Source organism: Doryrhamphus excisus, linkage group LG11 (assembly GCF_037039965.1).
Source record: "Doryrhamphus excisus strain RoL-2023G ecotype Guam linkage group LG11, RoL_Dexc_Guam_v1.1, whole genome shotgun sequence".
In the NCBI taxonomy this organism is placed as follows: Eukaryota; Metazoa; Chordata; class Actinopteri; order Syngnathiformes; family Syngnathidae; genus Doryrhamphus; species Doryrhamphus excisus.
The window spans coordinates 7,459,119-7,475,650 of record NC_136367.1 but is presented as its reverse complement, the minus strand read 5'-3'; the positions used below and the strand labels follow the sequence as shown (position 1 = coordinate 7,475,650).

Sequence of the window (16,532 nt, the reverse complement as noted above, 5' to 3'; positions counted from 1 at the left end):
TAGCCTTATGCATTATTTTAGCTGTTTGAAGATGAACTATATCAGCAAGTTGAAGTATTTGTCATTTTAGAAATAAGGAGTTAGTATGTTCTCTGTAGCCGGCATTATGAATTATCCTTACTGACCTTTTTTGCAGTTTTTGGGACCAATGATGATAATGTCTGTTTTGTCACTGTTAAGTTTGAAGAAATTGTGTTCCATCCAGGTTTTGATGTCAGTTAAGGGTAGACGCAGGGCAGGTGGGAATGTGTGTTGATTGTGACGATGCCCCACTATTTTTGAGAAGCACTGGTTTACTTTTTCCATATCTGTTACGTAGTACCACCAGGGGTTTCTGTCTTCTTCAGGACATTCCAAATGGTTTTAGTGGCTATGACCAACATTTGTGTAATAGATCTGATTGATTTTCCATCCTCTCTGAGATTCACAATTGCTTGTTTTTCCCCCGTAGGCGGCTCTCTGGTTTTCCTGTTGTGCCCAATCTGAAACTGAGGGCTGACAAGAGGTGATCTTTATTGATTGAATAAGAAATATAATAGGACTGTGTTTCCCACACTTTTCACAGTCGCCCCCCACAGTTACTTCTTCAAACATCTGACTGGAAGTCATGTATCCACTGCTGCTTCTACTATTAAATTATTTTATATTTATTACTTGATATATATTATGAAATTACAGTGCATCCGGAAAGTATTCACAGCGCTTCACTTTTTCTACATTTTGTCATGTTACAGCCTCATTCCAAACTGTATTAAATTAATCTCTTACCTCAAAATTCTACACAAAATACTCCATTATGACAATGTGAAAAAAGTTTTTTTTGACATGTTTTAAATTTATTAAAAATAGAAAACAAAAAAATCACATTTACATAAGTATTCACAGCCTTTGCTTAATACTTTGTTGATCCACCTTTGGCAGCAATTACAGCCTCAAGTCTTTTTGAATATGATCCCACAAGTTTAGCACACCTATCTTTAGGCAGTTTTGCCCATTCTTCTTTGCAATAAGTCTCAAGCTCCATCAGGTTGGATGGGAGACGTCTGTGCACAGCCATTTTCAGATCTCTCCAGAGATGTTCGATCAGATTCAAGTCTGGACTCTGGCTGGGCCACTCCAGGACATTCACAGAGTGGTTCTGAAGCCAATCTTTTGAGATCTTGGCTGTGTGCTAATGTCTACTGTCTATATGGTCAAGGTACATGACCAGTCTACTGAGGTCAAGAGCGCTCTGGAGCAGGTTTTCATCCAGGATATCTCTATATATTGCTGCATTCATTTTTCCTTCTATCCTGACTAGTCTGCCAGTTCCTGCTGCTGAAAAACATCCCCACAGCATGATGCTGCCACCACCATGCTTCACTGTAGGGATGGTATTGGCCTGGTGATGAGCAGTGCCTGGTTTCCTCCAAACATGGCGCCTGGCATTCACACCAAAGAGTTCAATCTTTGTCTCATCAGACCAGAGAATTTTGTTTCTCATGGTCTGAGAGTCATTCAGGTGCTTTTTGGCAAATTCCAGACGGGCTGCCATGTTCCTTTTACTAAGGAGTGGCTTTCGTCTGGCCACTCTACCATACAGGCCTGATTGGTGGATTGCTGCAGAGATGGTTGTCCTTCTGGAAGGCTCTCCTCTCTCCACAGAGGAACGCTGGAGCTCTGACAGAGTGACCATCGGGGCCTTGGTCACCTCCCTGACTAAGGCCCTTCTTCCCCGATCGCTCAGTTTAGAAGGCCGGCCAGCTCTAGGAGTCCTGGTGGAGTCCTGGTGGTTCCAAACGTCTTCCATTTACGAATAATGGAGGCCACTGTGCTCATTGGGACCTTCAAAGCAGCAGAAATGTTTCTGTATCCTTCCCCAGATTTGTGCCTCAAGACAATCCTGTCTCGCAGGTCTACAGACAGTTCTTTTGACTTCATGCTTGGTGTTTGTGCTCTGACATGCACAGTCAACTGTGGGACCTTATATAGACAGTTATTATATTTCCAAATCATGTCCAATCAACTGAATTTACTGCAGGTGGACTCCAATTAAGCTGTAGAAAGATCTCAAGGATGATCAGTGGAAAAAAGATGCACCTGAGCTCAATTTTCAGCTTCATGGCAAAGGCTGTGAATACTTATGTAAATGTGATTTTTTTGTTTTCTATTTTTAATAAATTCAAAACATGTCAAAAAAACCTTTTTTCACATTGTCATAATGGAGTATTTTGTGTAGAATTTTGAGGTAAGAGATGAATTTAATTCAGTTTGGAATGAGGCTGTAACATGACAAAATGTAGAAAAAGTGAAGCGCTGTGAATACTTTCCAGATGCACTGTATGTGCCTAGTTTTTTTCCAACACACAGTGCTGCTAATTTGAAAGAGAGAGGGATTGAGAAGGGTAAGACATCTCCTGGCAGGTTTGTCTTCTGTTTCATTCAGTATTTATGTCATTTTTGACACTTTATTCTATATTTCTAATGTGACATTTCCAGAGCATTTTGTCATCAATTATGAGTATGGATGTCCGGTATTGGATTTTATTTTTTTTTACTGATAACCGATATCCCGATATTTATTGTCTCACTCTCAATTTCCCATACCAATATGTGTAACATGACATCTCCTGTGGTGGAATGAACACATACGTATGTGTTGTGAAGCATGAGTATTGAGTATATGATTATTTTTCAATTATTGGCAATTATTAATATTATTTATTATTATTATTATTATTTAGTGTTATATTTATTGTTATTATTTTATTATTATTATATTATTATTATTTGGCAAATATTATATTATATATAATTGTATATCTTGAAATGAATTTTTTGATGAGTGTGTCATAGTAAATCACAAGTCACTTTACTTTAACCATAGTTTATGTATTTATTTTAAAAACTCTTTGTAATATGCAAAGAGCTGCACCGTGGACGAGTGGTTAGCTCGCAGACCTCACAGCTAGGAGACCAGGGTTCAATTCCACCCTCGGCCATCTCTGTGTGGAGTTTGCATGTTCTCCCCGTGCATGCGTGGGTTTTCTCCGGGTACTCCGGTTTCCTCCCACATTCCAAAAACATGCTAGGTTAATTGGCCACTCCAAATTGTCCATAGGTATGAATGTGAATGTGAATGGTTGTTTGTCTATATGTGCCCTGTGATTGGCTGGCCACCAGTCCAGGGTGTACCCCACCTCACGCCCGAAGACAGCTGGGATAGGCTCCAATACCCACCACAACCCTTGTGAGGCTAAGCTGTAGAAAATTAATGAATGAATGAATTTTCTATTAGCATTTTCTATATTGTTTTTTTATGTACATTTGAATCAGGATACTTTAGTGACTTTACTAAAGTAGTATCAGTAACAGCATATTTTGAGAATACCAAGTAAAGTTCATACCAAGTTCATATAGTGACGTCAGAAATATAGCTCATTAGCACCCTCTGGTGGCCCAGCACACATGGTGTCTGGGCACTCATGGCTGCTGTTGGTCAATGAATGCTTTATGGATAAAAGTTAAACTAACGTTGTTTGCTATTTTAATATAATCATATTGATACATTTACTAGCGACCGTTTGAGTGTTGAGTTTCTATGGGATAATACAAGAGCTCTTTGTTAGATGACACTAAGTTATACAGAGTAATGACATCCTGCGATTTCTGATGGTTTGACAACACTGTTTCCAACTTCTCAGTAAGAAAAGTATTTATTGGCTGTCCTGTTGCTAGAAGATTTCATACAAATATCTTCAGCACTCCTTGAAATGCCCAAGTTTTACCTAAGTAAAACTAAAATCATGCTGTTTGCTAACAGCAGAAGGACACGTACCAGCAAATATACAAATAGATATACAATAGAATATACAAATGTAGACATTGAAAGGGTGAAGGAAAATACATTTCTGGGGATCACAATTGATGAAAATATGAGCTGGAAACCTCATATTACAAATATACAACATAAGGTGGACAGAAATATTTCAATATTGAACAAAGCAAAATTTGTTCTCAATCAGAAATCACTCCACACTCTTTATTGCTCTCTGGTTCTACCATATCTTACTTATTGTGTGGAAATATGGGCTAATAACTATAAAAACAATCTTCACTCGCTGGATGTACTGCAAAAAAAGGTCAGTAAGGATAATTCATAATGCCGCCTACAGAGAACATACTAACTCCTTATTTCTAAAATGACAAATACTTCAACTTGCTGATATAGTTCATCTTCAAACAGCTAAAATAATGCATAAGGCTAAAAATAAGCAATTAGCTAAAAATGTCATCCAATACTTCTCTACAAGAGAGGAGAAATATGATCTCAGGGAAGAAGTACATTTGAAACACTTCTATGCTAGGACTACGTTATGCTAGCCATAGCATTTCAGTATGTGGAATCAAACTATGGAATGGATTGAGTAAGGAAATCAAACAATGCACAACGATGAGCCAATTCAAGAAACAATACAAGCAGTTGATGTTTGCTAAATACAAGGATGAAGAGTCTTGAACCAGTCATGATGTGCTATATATATCACTATATTGACACTTACTATGGTACCCATTATGGCATTGGATGCTCATATCACCTCCTACGAGGTACCAGGTACATTATTTAAAAAAAAACAACTTAAACCTTTATTATGGAAAGCAGGAAGTGAACATATCCGCCATGCAGTCCCCACCCCCCAGATCTGTAATTTGGCAGAATTTTTGAAGCAGAAGTAATTACTTAATATAAAATGAATTAGCGATTGATTCATGTTGAATATGTCAACTTAATGAAGAGTTGAAAATGTTTATGTTTACACTCCTTGACATCCAAATGGAAATGGTCTTGTTTCTACAATGCAACCTTCATAAAGATTTGCAGAATGCTGAGAAATGTCTTTGTTTATTAGGAAAATTCCATATTCACAAATCCAGAGTGATGTTATGTAAGCCAAATATTCACCAGTTTTCTTCTGAATTGAAAATATTATATGAATCACTGAAGCTGATAATCAAAAACAGAAAAGCAGTGAAAAGCTTTCATAATTTGGAGAACGTTCTAAAAACAATTCATGTGAAGAACAAGCTTAAGTGACATGTTTTTATTTTTGTTGTCCTTATTTTTAAGCAATATCCCTCGCACATTCCTTTCTTTATTTACTTTTTCTTATTTATGTTATTGTTCTGTAGAATTGCACTTTTATGTTCCTGTAATTATGCTTATACTGTTTTATACTGTTTGGTAATTGAAATTTGTAATGAAATGTATATTTAAAAAATTATAATGACAGCTGGGATAGGCTCCAGCACCCCCGCGACCCTCGTGAGGATAAGCAGTAGAAAAAGAATGAATGAATAATAAATACAAAAAATAAATAAAAAACTTCCTGTTACGGATTGCGATTCTCAACCTACCACTAGATGGTGCCAAAAACCATTGAAACACATACTTCCAACACCAGCTCAGAGTGTGTATTTATTCATTTAAAAAGACATCACTTCTAATCGGTTGGTACAACGAAGTCTACAGTATTGACGATTTGTATTTTGACCAGTAGATGGCAGCACACGCCCGCTCACGGAAACTGAAGCTATTCGAGCAGTCTTAGGAAATTCAAATGTTGCAACACTTAGTTTACATCGTTGCATATGATCCATACATTTACATTTAAATATCGTTTCATGTAAAATGTAGATAGATCTGAGAGAAAATGTCTCTCAGCTGTAAAAACCTTTCCAAGTTGAATTTCAAGACTGAAGTAGGCCACTTTCCTTGTTTGAATGTTTGTGTTAAACGTACATACATGAAGATAAAAAGTTGTTGTTTTTACATCACTTGTTAAACTTTGGCTCTGGCATCTGAGCAAGAAAAAACGAGTTTTCTGACGTGGGGGGGGGGGGGGGCGTTTGACGTCAAGGTCAGCTGACTGGTGGGACGGGACACTTATAAGACAACTTGGAAAAGTTGGGCTCACTTTCCTCTCATCCCAAACTTGCAGGACGACTTCTGTGGAAACTTTCTCACTAACTTGACAGAAGAATTCAACTTGGGTTTTGTTTTTGCTTCTCTGGAACTTTCCAGGTAAGTTGGAAAACTTTAAACTTGGTATTTAATGGTCACGTCATAAAGTTTTAAAAGTGATATTAGATGGTCTTTTTCTTGATAGATTTTTAATACTTGACGGCTATTAAAGAAAGGTGATATTTGCTGTCTATTTACTCAATAATTTGGTCATAGCTTACTTTAGAAAGTTTCCATATGTCATATTAGATAATAATTTACTTTAGAAATCTTTAAATGTGATATTTGATGAGCATTTAGTTTCGAAGGTTTTTAATGTGAAAGTGATAATCATTTACTTTACAAAGTTTTAAATGGTATTTTTATTTTATTATTATTATTATAGTATTATTATTTTATTTTATTTTATTTTATTTTATTTTATTTTATTTTATTTTATTTTATTTTATTTTATTTTATTTTCTTGAAGGTTGTAAATGTGACATTATTATATTAACTTTCTAAACAATATGTGCTTTTGTGAAATAAATAATAATATGAATGAATAAATTAAACATTTTTCTTTGCAAACTTTGAACTTAAACACTTTTAACCTGAAAGATTTGAACCTTTAACTTTGACAAATCTCTGAAGGACTGTCTGGGCCGCTCCAGAAAAGCAGGAAGCCTGAAATGGGAATGTTTCCCCATTCATATCCTGTCTTGTCCAAGTGGACATTGTGTTGACTCTTTTGTTCTGTGCTGTCTTCATCATTTAGCACAAAGTCACTCATGTAGAAAGTGGCGGGACTTTGTAATAAGTTGAAAACAATGACGGGGCTTATGAACAATACAACAGTGACTTGTATCATATTGTTTATTATTATTGGTGTATCGTTATTAATGATTCTGATTATGTATATATAATTTTGGTTTCAATGGCTAATTTACAGTCGTAGTTAAGTTTTCAAATGTCCTCTTTAAATTGGTAATAGTGTTGTTCCTGTTCTGCCCTAGCGCCACAAAGATTCCCTCCAAATAATGGATAATACAAAACATGAAAAAACATAAAAATGCAGGAAATGTCACCTAAATGTATAAACCAGTATGAGTATGAGTATGTAATATGAGTATTTGGGGCCCACTGTAACATAATAAATGATCTGTTGTTAATAACTGAAATAAATTCAATTCATTCATCCCATCTCGAAGAGAGAAAATGAGTGCACTTTGTGTCTGCAACCAGCAGGGGTGCAGTTGATTGAGTCTTTGTAGTCGTTTGTGGTGGAAGGAGAACAAGTAACGTGAGCGATTGGAATTGAACCTCCATCTTTGCAGACCTGACACCACATGATTGTGATCACCTACATCAAAGAATAATAACATGTTTGTTGTTCTTTCTCTGAAAAAGCCACGCATGTTGGGTCAATAATTAGGTTGAAATCCAAGTGCGAGCTTAGAGGAGGGCAGTGTGAGCAAAGCGGCTCTCAGCAGGGTTTTCCGGTCTGTTCAACATCCACTTTAGCGTCCCACACTGCTTCACATTCTCCAGCAGCTTTATTTCTGCAAGCTCACGATGGAGAACTTGGCAATCACAGCAGTGTTTGGCACCTTTTCTCATCTTGTTCTTGTTCATTTACAGAAGCCTTCAACCAAGAAGGAGAAATGACGTTTGATGTTGACGCAAAAGCATTTACTTAGACTTTTGGGGTCAAGCAAGTTCTGAAACGTGCACAGCAGAAAAACCGTTAAATCCTCTCATGTGACTGCAGCTATACTGGGGTGCCAACTATTTGGATCTGGATCTAAATCCCTTTATTTTTCTATGGGGGGAATGCATTTTCATTAAACCATAAGAACTGGGCATCAGGGTTTTCACGCCGCCATTCCGATACCCATCATCCATGAGTGAAATCGTCCGATACCAATCACAGTTTTCAATGTATTTATGATGAGTGGTATGGATCAGAAGCAACCTTAGACATTTCCAAGGGCCCCTGGCAAACAGGTGATTATTAAAAATAAACTTTTGGGCTGATTGTTGTTTTTGTGAGGTCATTTTTAATTTAATGCCTGCTTTAGACAAATAAGAATAGTTGGGAAATAAACTGTTCAAGAATTATTTTTTAGCTCAAGATAAGATAAAATAGAATAGAAATAAATAGAAATATGTCCTGCTCAACGTACAACAGAATAAATAAGTGCCCATGTGTTCAACGTTCACCACTACTGGAGTTGTCCACTATTTGTGTTTTATTTATGACTGGCAACATTTGGACACTACTTTATTACCAAGCATGTCTCCATCAAACAGTCTGGCCATCTTTTTCATGCTATTTTGTGCTCATTTATCATTATTTAAAAGTAAAAAGTTGTAAAAAAAAAAAAAAAAATTAAATTAAAAAAAGCTACTGTTGGTTGAAGCAAATATTCTTTGACCCTTTGGTGAGCTATGGCATCCCTGGCATATGTCCCAGGTATCACAAATTGTGATTTGAGGAGAGGACATCATTAGTACCAGAGAGTAAAGTTGTTTGATGATACTTTCCCTGAACGTGATATCCACTTGTGGCTTCCCCATGGGACAAAAACGAGTTCTGAACTAATAGCATTGCTTGTCTGTGCCGCTATGATAAAAAGTCACAGTAAAAGTTTGAGAACCAGAAGCTGGGTGGATAACTCTAGCTAGCTCCGAGCTAGCTGCCGCTGGTCAGACTACGTAAACAAAGATGCAAGAAAAGTCCAACGGCAATAGTGTGGCAAGGGAGTGATCAAACATGGTGTCGATCGGAGTATCCTGAGTTAAGCTCAATACGAAACACGTCATTTTGTTGGCGACACTACATGACACAGCAGACATGGAGGATTTACCGTCGCAGAGGCGTTCATCGGCATATGCCGATCACGTGTTTTTTACAAAAATGGTCCGACATTAATCAAAGGATGATTGATCGGAGCATCCCTAATATCAACTAACAACGTCATAAACAATGTTGTATAAATAACTGCACTTCTATAAACGGTTGCTGGTATGAGATTGTGGGATTTCTTTCCGTGACCATTATGCTCTAATATCCGGACAGATGTTCGTAGTAACAGAAAAGCAGTATAATCTTTAATGGCGCAAATTCTGAACCATTTGTTTTCTCTGTCCAGAATGTGTCTATTTTGTCCTGAAAAGAGTGCTGCTACGGTTTGTCCCATTTAGATGTGAAATAAAGTTTGATTTGAATGTGTTTTTCTTTCATCTGCTCAGGCTCCTTCAGGATGGGTGATTGGAGCGCTCTTGGTCGTTTGCTGGATAAAGTCCAGGCCTACTCGACTGCCGGAGGGAAAGTCTGGCTGTCTGTCCTCTTCATCTTCAGGATCCTGGTCCTGGGCACGGCGGTAGAATCCGCTTGGGGAGATGAGCAGTCTGCCTTCAAATGCAACACCCAACAACCCGGTTGCGAGAACGTCTGCTATGACAAATCCTTTCCCATCTCCCACGTTCGATTCTGGGTCCTCCAGATTATCTTTGTGTCGACCCCGACGCTGCTTTATCTCGCTCACGTCTTCTACCTGAACAGAAAGGAACAAAAGCTGAACAGGAAGGAGGAAGAGCTCAAAGCTGTGCAAAACGATGGAGGAGATGTCGACCTCCCACTGAAGAAAATCGAAATGAAAAAGATGAAATATGGCATTGACGAGCATGGCAAAGTCAAGATGAAAGGGGCCCTGCTCAGAACCTATATTGTCAGTATTTTCTTCAAGTCGTTGTTTGAAGTGGGCTTCCTTGTCATCCAGTGGTACATCTACGGCTTCAGCCTGTCTGCGGTCTACACCTGCGAGAGGTCCCCGTGCCCACATCGAGTGGACTGCTTCTTGTCCCGTCCCACAGAGAAGACGGTCTTCATCATTTTCATGCTGGTGGTCTCGCTGGTGTCTCTGCTCCTCAACGTCATAGAACTCTTTTATGTGTTCTTCAAGAGGATCAAGGATCGCGTGAAAGGCAAACAGCAGCCCACGCTCTACCCAAGCGGAGGCACTTTGAGTCCAACCCCCAAAGATCTCCCTGCAGCTAAGTACGCCTTCTACAACGGTTGCTCTTCCCCGACTGCCCCGCTCTCACCCATGTCCCCCCCAGGTTACAAGTTGGCCACAGGAGAGCGGGGGACCGGCTCATGTCGTAATTTTAACAAACAGGCCAATGAGCAGAACTGGGCCAACTATTCCACAGAGCAGAATAGGCTTGGTCAGAATGGCGGAGGGAGCACGATTTCAAACTCCCACGCACAAGCCTTTGACTTCCCTGACGACACGCACGAGCATAAGAAATTGTCCTCATCTGTGGGACATGAGTTGCAACCGCTGGCGTTGATGGATGCCAGGCCCTGCAGCCGGGCCAGCAGCCGCATGAGCAGTCGGGCCCGGCCAGATGACTTGGATGTGTAAACCCTGATTCCTCTACGTCTTCCTCCCACCTCTACCTGGCTGAGAGCAGGCGTGGCTGCAGCCTAAGAATCAGGAAACCCCAATAACTTAGGTTGAAATAGGAGGTGGGGACTAACCTCAGTTACTGTTGTCATCATAGACTCTTAGTTCAGCAAGAGACATTAAACTTGTTATGTAACACTGTTAAAAGGCACAAGTTGCATATTTGGACGACTTTTACCATACAGAAGTTTACATACACACATCATGGGCATGCATGTCTTATTCATTTTCAGCCCTTAAAGTGTATTGTTTTCTTTTTCTACAGCGGGATGAAGAGCTTCTGTGTTTTTTTCTTGGAAACAAGATTTCACTGCACAATTTTAAATTTAGTTTGGATTTTCTCTAATTTACACAGGGTAATTAGGGCTCCGTGAGAGCTCCGATATATAAGTAGTAGAAGCCGAAGGTTGTAGGATGGCTTTTATTTGACCTTAACAAGACCAAGCTGTGTTCGTTCTCATTGGTGATTATGATTGACTGAATGTGTTTGTGAAAGTCTAAGGAACTCAGTCAAGATCTAAGAAGGCAAATTGTAGATTTACAGAAGTTGGGAAAGTCTTTTGAATATATTTTTCAGTGACTACAGATTTTTTTTTTAAATCATCACTTCAGATAATTTCACTTCAATCCATACAGTACATCTGATTTAGATGTGTCAGCACTTTGCCAAAGTCTGGGAGAAGATCCATTCCGTTACCCTCAAAAGAAAATAAATAGTTAGGATGTTCAGGAACAATCCAGGAACCACCAAGACTCAGTCCTTCTATGAAGTGGAAACTGTTGAAACACCAGAGTACAAGTGGTACACGGTGACTGGAATCACCTTCCAGGCTGACTCAATGTCGAAGCTGTCCACATGGACAAACTAAATGTCTTCTGGACAAATGCTAGATGAGGCAAATTTAAAATTCTTTGTCCGTAATGACTACAGGTATGTTTGGAGGTGCAACTGTATCTGGTACACTGATACACAGTAGCCACGTATACATGGACCCAAATATTCCAATTCCATTCGGGTTATTTGCTCAAACAGAAAGAATGTAACCTTTGTATACACCTCATTCCCAAAGAAAAGTGCCAATCCGAATGAATATATAATGGGATTCCCAGGGGTGGAATATTCCTTTCCCCAATCCGATTGAGGTATCTTGTACCCGCTCAAACGGAAAGTTGTCAGACTGTGTTCTTCTTCGCTGTTGTTTATTGGTGGTTGGCAAGCAGCTTTGGTGTGCATTAGCGCCATCTGTGGAACAGAATCTAAACCCTTCTATACGCCATTCACAAGTCCACTTTTATTAAAAAAGAAAATACATATCTATATAAAACATGTGCCGAGCTTAATTATAAAATATTAGCAAGATTGAACTTTATCTTTTCCTGTTCCCGGGTTCGTTCTTTCAGCGAATGCTGAGATATGACGTAACACGCAGCTCCAGACGTTATTTGATTTTAAAAAATTAAGGCGAGCAATCGGCACAGGACTGCTGCGAAAGTTTGTTTTTGATTCGAACTAAATTTCAAGACTGGACGAAGGAAAAACTGGCAATACGGAGTTATTCCAACAAGTGGAAGAAAAACTGGAGGAAGTCAGTATCACGTGATGTTGGTGTTTACGCTTTACTGGGCATGCCCCATTGACTATTCTGGTTGGTTATAGCTGCGCATGTAGACACGCGATTGGAATGTTCCTTTCCATGGATACCATTGCTTTCGGAAATGTCATTCGGAAAGATTCCATAAGATTTCCATTCAGAAACAGAAAAAGTCCTCATGTAAACGTGGCTAGTGATTGGAATAAAAAAGAAGAACTACCTCCTACCTCTTCAAATCAACAGCTGATATCTGACATTTTCTACCGCTTTTTCCTCATGAGGGTCGTGGGGGTGCTGGAGCCTATCCCAGCTGTCTTCGGGCGAGAGGCGGGGTACACCCTGGACTGGTGGCCAGCCAATCACAGGGCACATATAGACAAACAACCATTCACACTCACATTCATACCTATGGACAATTTGGAGTGGCCAATTAACCTAGCATGTTTTTGGAATGTGGGAGGAAACCGGAGTACCCGGAGAAAACCCACGCATGCACGGGGAGAACATGCAAACTCCACACAGAGATGGCCGAGGGTGGAATTGAGCCCTGGTCTCCTAGCAGTGAGGTCTGCGCGCAAACTACTCGTCCGCTGTGCCGCCCCAGAAGTTTAGTTTTGATACAAAAATTGTCTGGTTGAGGTGAAACGTGATGAGGTCATTTATTACTGGGTGTTTCAACCTATGTGTATAATTTTGACCATGTGTATATTAGAGAAGATTTTGAATGAATTCAAAATGCACCCAATTCTTGTTCTTGAAAAAGATACATGTTGTAGAATCATATTACACTTCAAAATCAATAAGGGCCCGAAATTGATATTGATTCCTGTGATGACTGTACGTAAACTTTTGACTGTATATCGCTTAGTCCAGCATTGACAGTGAGGCAGGTGAACAGTGGTGCACACTGGTCAAGATGATCTTTTTGTATTTGATCTTAGTCTATGTAAGTAAGCTCACGTTTTCACCAAGGACAGGTTAGTTTCATTCTCTGTCTGTTATCCAACCAACCCCAAAAGAGATTCAAAATTGGCCGCAAATTTTCAATAACTGTATTATTGCTCTTCAGTTCTTAATATGGATAACACAATGGTACAATATATCTTTTATCATTAATAAAAAAAAAGTTAGATTCTTAAAGAACTTTCATAGCAACAAATGATCAGAAACATTGGTAGGTTCTATGTATGGTATCCTTTACAATACATTCAGTGGTTCCAAACACGAGATGATCCACATGATCATCCAAACACGAGTTGAAACGTGGACGTTTAGAAAGCCTATCACGATTGACCCGTGTTATTTCTATGAGTGTCTTAGCCAGGGTTTGGGGATATCGATAAATATTTATTGCTTAGACGTCATGGACACTTAGCACTTGGTTCAATAATTGACTACTATTCAGTATCTCCTACCCATAGAATACAGGCCAACCCTTCTACTAGTTGTATACTGTATTTATTGGTCACGTCTACAGTCACATCATCAGTCAGTCTGGATTGTTTTTTCCTGGAAAACATTGAATTTATGTTGAAGTTTGTGGATGTATTTGTGTTTTTGTAGAGGATGTGATAGCGGCAGGTTTCAGGGGTCGAGCCGTTGTGACCACAAACAAATGGCTGTGATTGGATGATTCATTGGACTTCTTTTTCCTGCTTTCTCGGAGGTGGAAAGACAGAATGATTTTCTATGTTTTACATATTTGAGTGAATGATTTCTTTAGCTGTTTTTGTTTTGAGAAATAGTTACTTAGTACTGTAAATCGAGTTAACTGTGTCACAATGAAAAATGTGAGTTTCTAGAAAACTTTATAGATCAGGACTAATATTTAGTCAACTATATTAAAACGTATGCCAATGTAGTACCACAACTATCAAACATTAGAAGAAATTTGTCACATTCTGTCGGTACTTCCATGTGTTGTCATGGGTCTTTCAGCTACAATGGCATTTGCACTGATATGTTGGTGAGAAATATGTTAATATAATGCACCCACAAAGTGATGTACATGTTGCTAATTTATTCTAGAATGCATAAATCACTACAGTGCTTCATATCAGACAACCGACTACTGCTTTCTCTGTCCTGGGCCAGATGTTAATATGCATTTGTTACAATAAATCAGACATTGCTAATCTATGTACAGTATAAGTGCATGATAGCAAACTCAAACACTCATTCATCATATCTGTGAAAACTATTTTAACCAATAAATGTTTCTTCATTCTTAATGTTGAAAATAAATTATGGTTTTTTTTTCCAGCCGGGTCTCTTTCCAATTCAGTTGTCCAGTTTTAGTTTAATATTATATTATTCCAATGTTTATTATTCTAATTAATGGTAAACTTTGAACCCTGCAGCTTATGCAGTGGTGCGGCTAATTGAAGGCCATGTTCTAATCTCGTGACATCCCCTTTAATTCAGAACTATGGCTGTTTACAGAATTTACGGAATGCTGCTTGCGTGTCATTGAGGAAACGGTAGCTATTTCTTTGGCCTCCCAGGAAAATTAAGGGAAGCTCCGTCTGGTGGACACGTGGCCAATGCAATACAAGATGGGAAAAAGTTAAAATAGTATAATTTTCAATCTAAACTTCTATTAGTCCTTGTCGTGTATATTTCTTAGTTAGCCTTTGATTGTTGAGTTGCTATGTGATGATTTTTAGTGCTGAGTTAGTGAGTTAGACTGTTATACGTATACAGAAATGACTTCCAAAAATGACAACTTGTTTAGTTTGTTTCTCATATTATGACTATCAAGAAGCCCATTCATCTATCACCTTTCAGTTATCTAACTTAAAAAAATACTGCTTTAATATTCAACTCAGTGCTACTGAAATTACATTGTCTATTTTCGTAAACACGTCTAAAAAAGACGGTATCCAACACAGCATATCGTCTAATAGTTCTGAGACAGGTGGTTTTAAGCGGGGATGTTCTGACATATCTTACTCCTATCGTCAGACATCTCCAGAAACATACCATCTTGGGGCTGCCAGAGGTGTGAAACACCTTGAGCTTCATAGGGAGGTATGTTTTTATGGAAAATAATCCCCTGGTTCTTTCCAAGGGAGCATTAGCATTTCACACTTTGGGCAAAACTGCTACTCTGGATTGGTAGTATTGGCCCCACTAGTCCCACTTCTATTGGTTAAAGAAGTAGGGAGGGTGGGGTTTCAAAGATAAACTTACTCTTTGCTTCCTTTCTTTCCTGTTTCCTCTCTTCCTGCACGCTCCTTTCTTCAAGACTGTCCTCCGAGCTCTTCAAACTTCACCCAACATTTTCAAAACATGCTTTGCAGTAGGCTGTAAAGGAAAGGGTTCAGTAAATGATAAAACATTTGTTTTAAATATTTCAACAATGAAAAATAATAAGCTGACGATATAAGGAAGACATCATGTTAACTCAGTTGTTCACAAGTTAGTTTTAGGTTGCACAGGGCAAGGACAATGTAACTCGCTCAGTACCTTTTGTGTTGGGTGTGAAACACTGGAGAACAAAGGAAGTCTGTTATCAGGTGGGAAAACAGCCTGCAAGCTGCTTTAGTGTAGAAGACTATTCAAATTCAATCCAACTCACACATAAAAATGTTATCTCACCCTGTTTGTGCATCATATTTGTTGATGGGGACATCTTGGCCACACTACTTCCTGCTAAGAGAAATTAAAAATAAATACAGTTTTACACAAAATAGTACTGCTTTGATAATATGAGATAAGTATGTACTGAAATATTGCATTTTATTCCTCATTTCGCCCTTTTTTGCCAACTGCAACTGTTTCCTTCTTCACAAATCAAATTACTCTCTTTGGTCCAAGTACTAATCTTACATCTCCATCCACCCCTTTTACATCTGACTATGAATTACCATCCTATACGGACTCACAGGCTGTCACAACTTGGATGGAAATCATTCTTAGTCCATCAAAGTGATAATCTATGGCACAAAGTTATTACTTCCTTTTGTAACATAATAATATTTGTATCCATGATAAGGATGAGCGCTAGTATAATGAAACAAGCTTTAACCCAACTAAATGAACTGGAATATGTCATCTTACATACAATTGTTTAACAAGCTCTAATTCTATTTAGGAGATACATGCCAACAAAAGTATAAATGTTAAGACATTGTAATGATTATTTTACTTAATTCAGTTTAAAGAATCCAGTCCAATAAAATGATGCTGGTCTTTCAAAGATTTTAAAACGTTATGAATTCTTCGCCTCACTGCCAGTCATGTATTCAAATGTAAAATCAAGCATTACTCTGTAAATATATTAAACCCAATGACAAGACCATAATGAAAGACAAACATGTATAAACGTTTTAGGTTCTAGAAAAACAAACAACTAACTATTCTTCATTGAATAAAACTATCTCTGCAGTTTTTGTGAAAGGAATGGACATAAGCTATTTTACTTACTTCAATTTAATGAATCATTCCATTAAAATGAAGTGATGATGCTGTTTGAAATATTTG

At 38.3% G+C, this 16,532-nt stretch overlaps 1 protein-coding gene across 1 annotated transcript; it reads left to right on the top strand.

The window, feature by feature from the left end:
• Positions 1 to 5,927: 5,927 nt before the first annotated feature.
• gja1b (gap junction protein alpha 1b) lies at positions 5,928 to 14,307 on the top strand. The gene is made up of 2 exons (XM_058078491.2): positions 5,928 to 6,061; positions 9,236 to 14,307. Exon 2 carries the CDS (start codon positions 9,247 to 9,249, stop codon positions 10,411 to 10,413), a length of 1,167 nt encoding a protein of 388 aa, XP_057934474.1. The 5' UTR covers positions 5,928 to 6,061; positions 9,236 to 9,246; the 3' UTR covers positions 10,414 to 14,307.
• Positions 14,308 to 16,532: the final 2,225 nt, after the last annotated feature.

What these genes read in the sequence shown, in the direction of transcription:
- gja1b (XM_058078491.2), top strand. Translation starts at nt 9,247, where the DNA reads ATGGGTGATTGGAGCGCTCTTGGTCGTTTGCTGGATAAAGTCCAGGCC.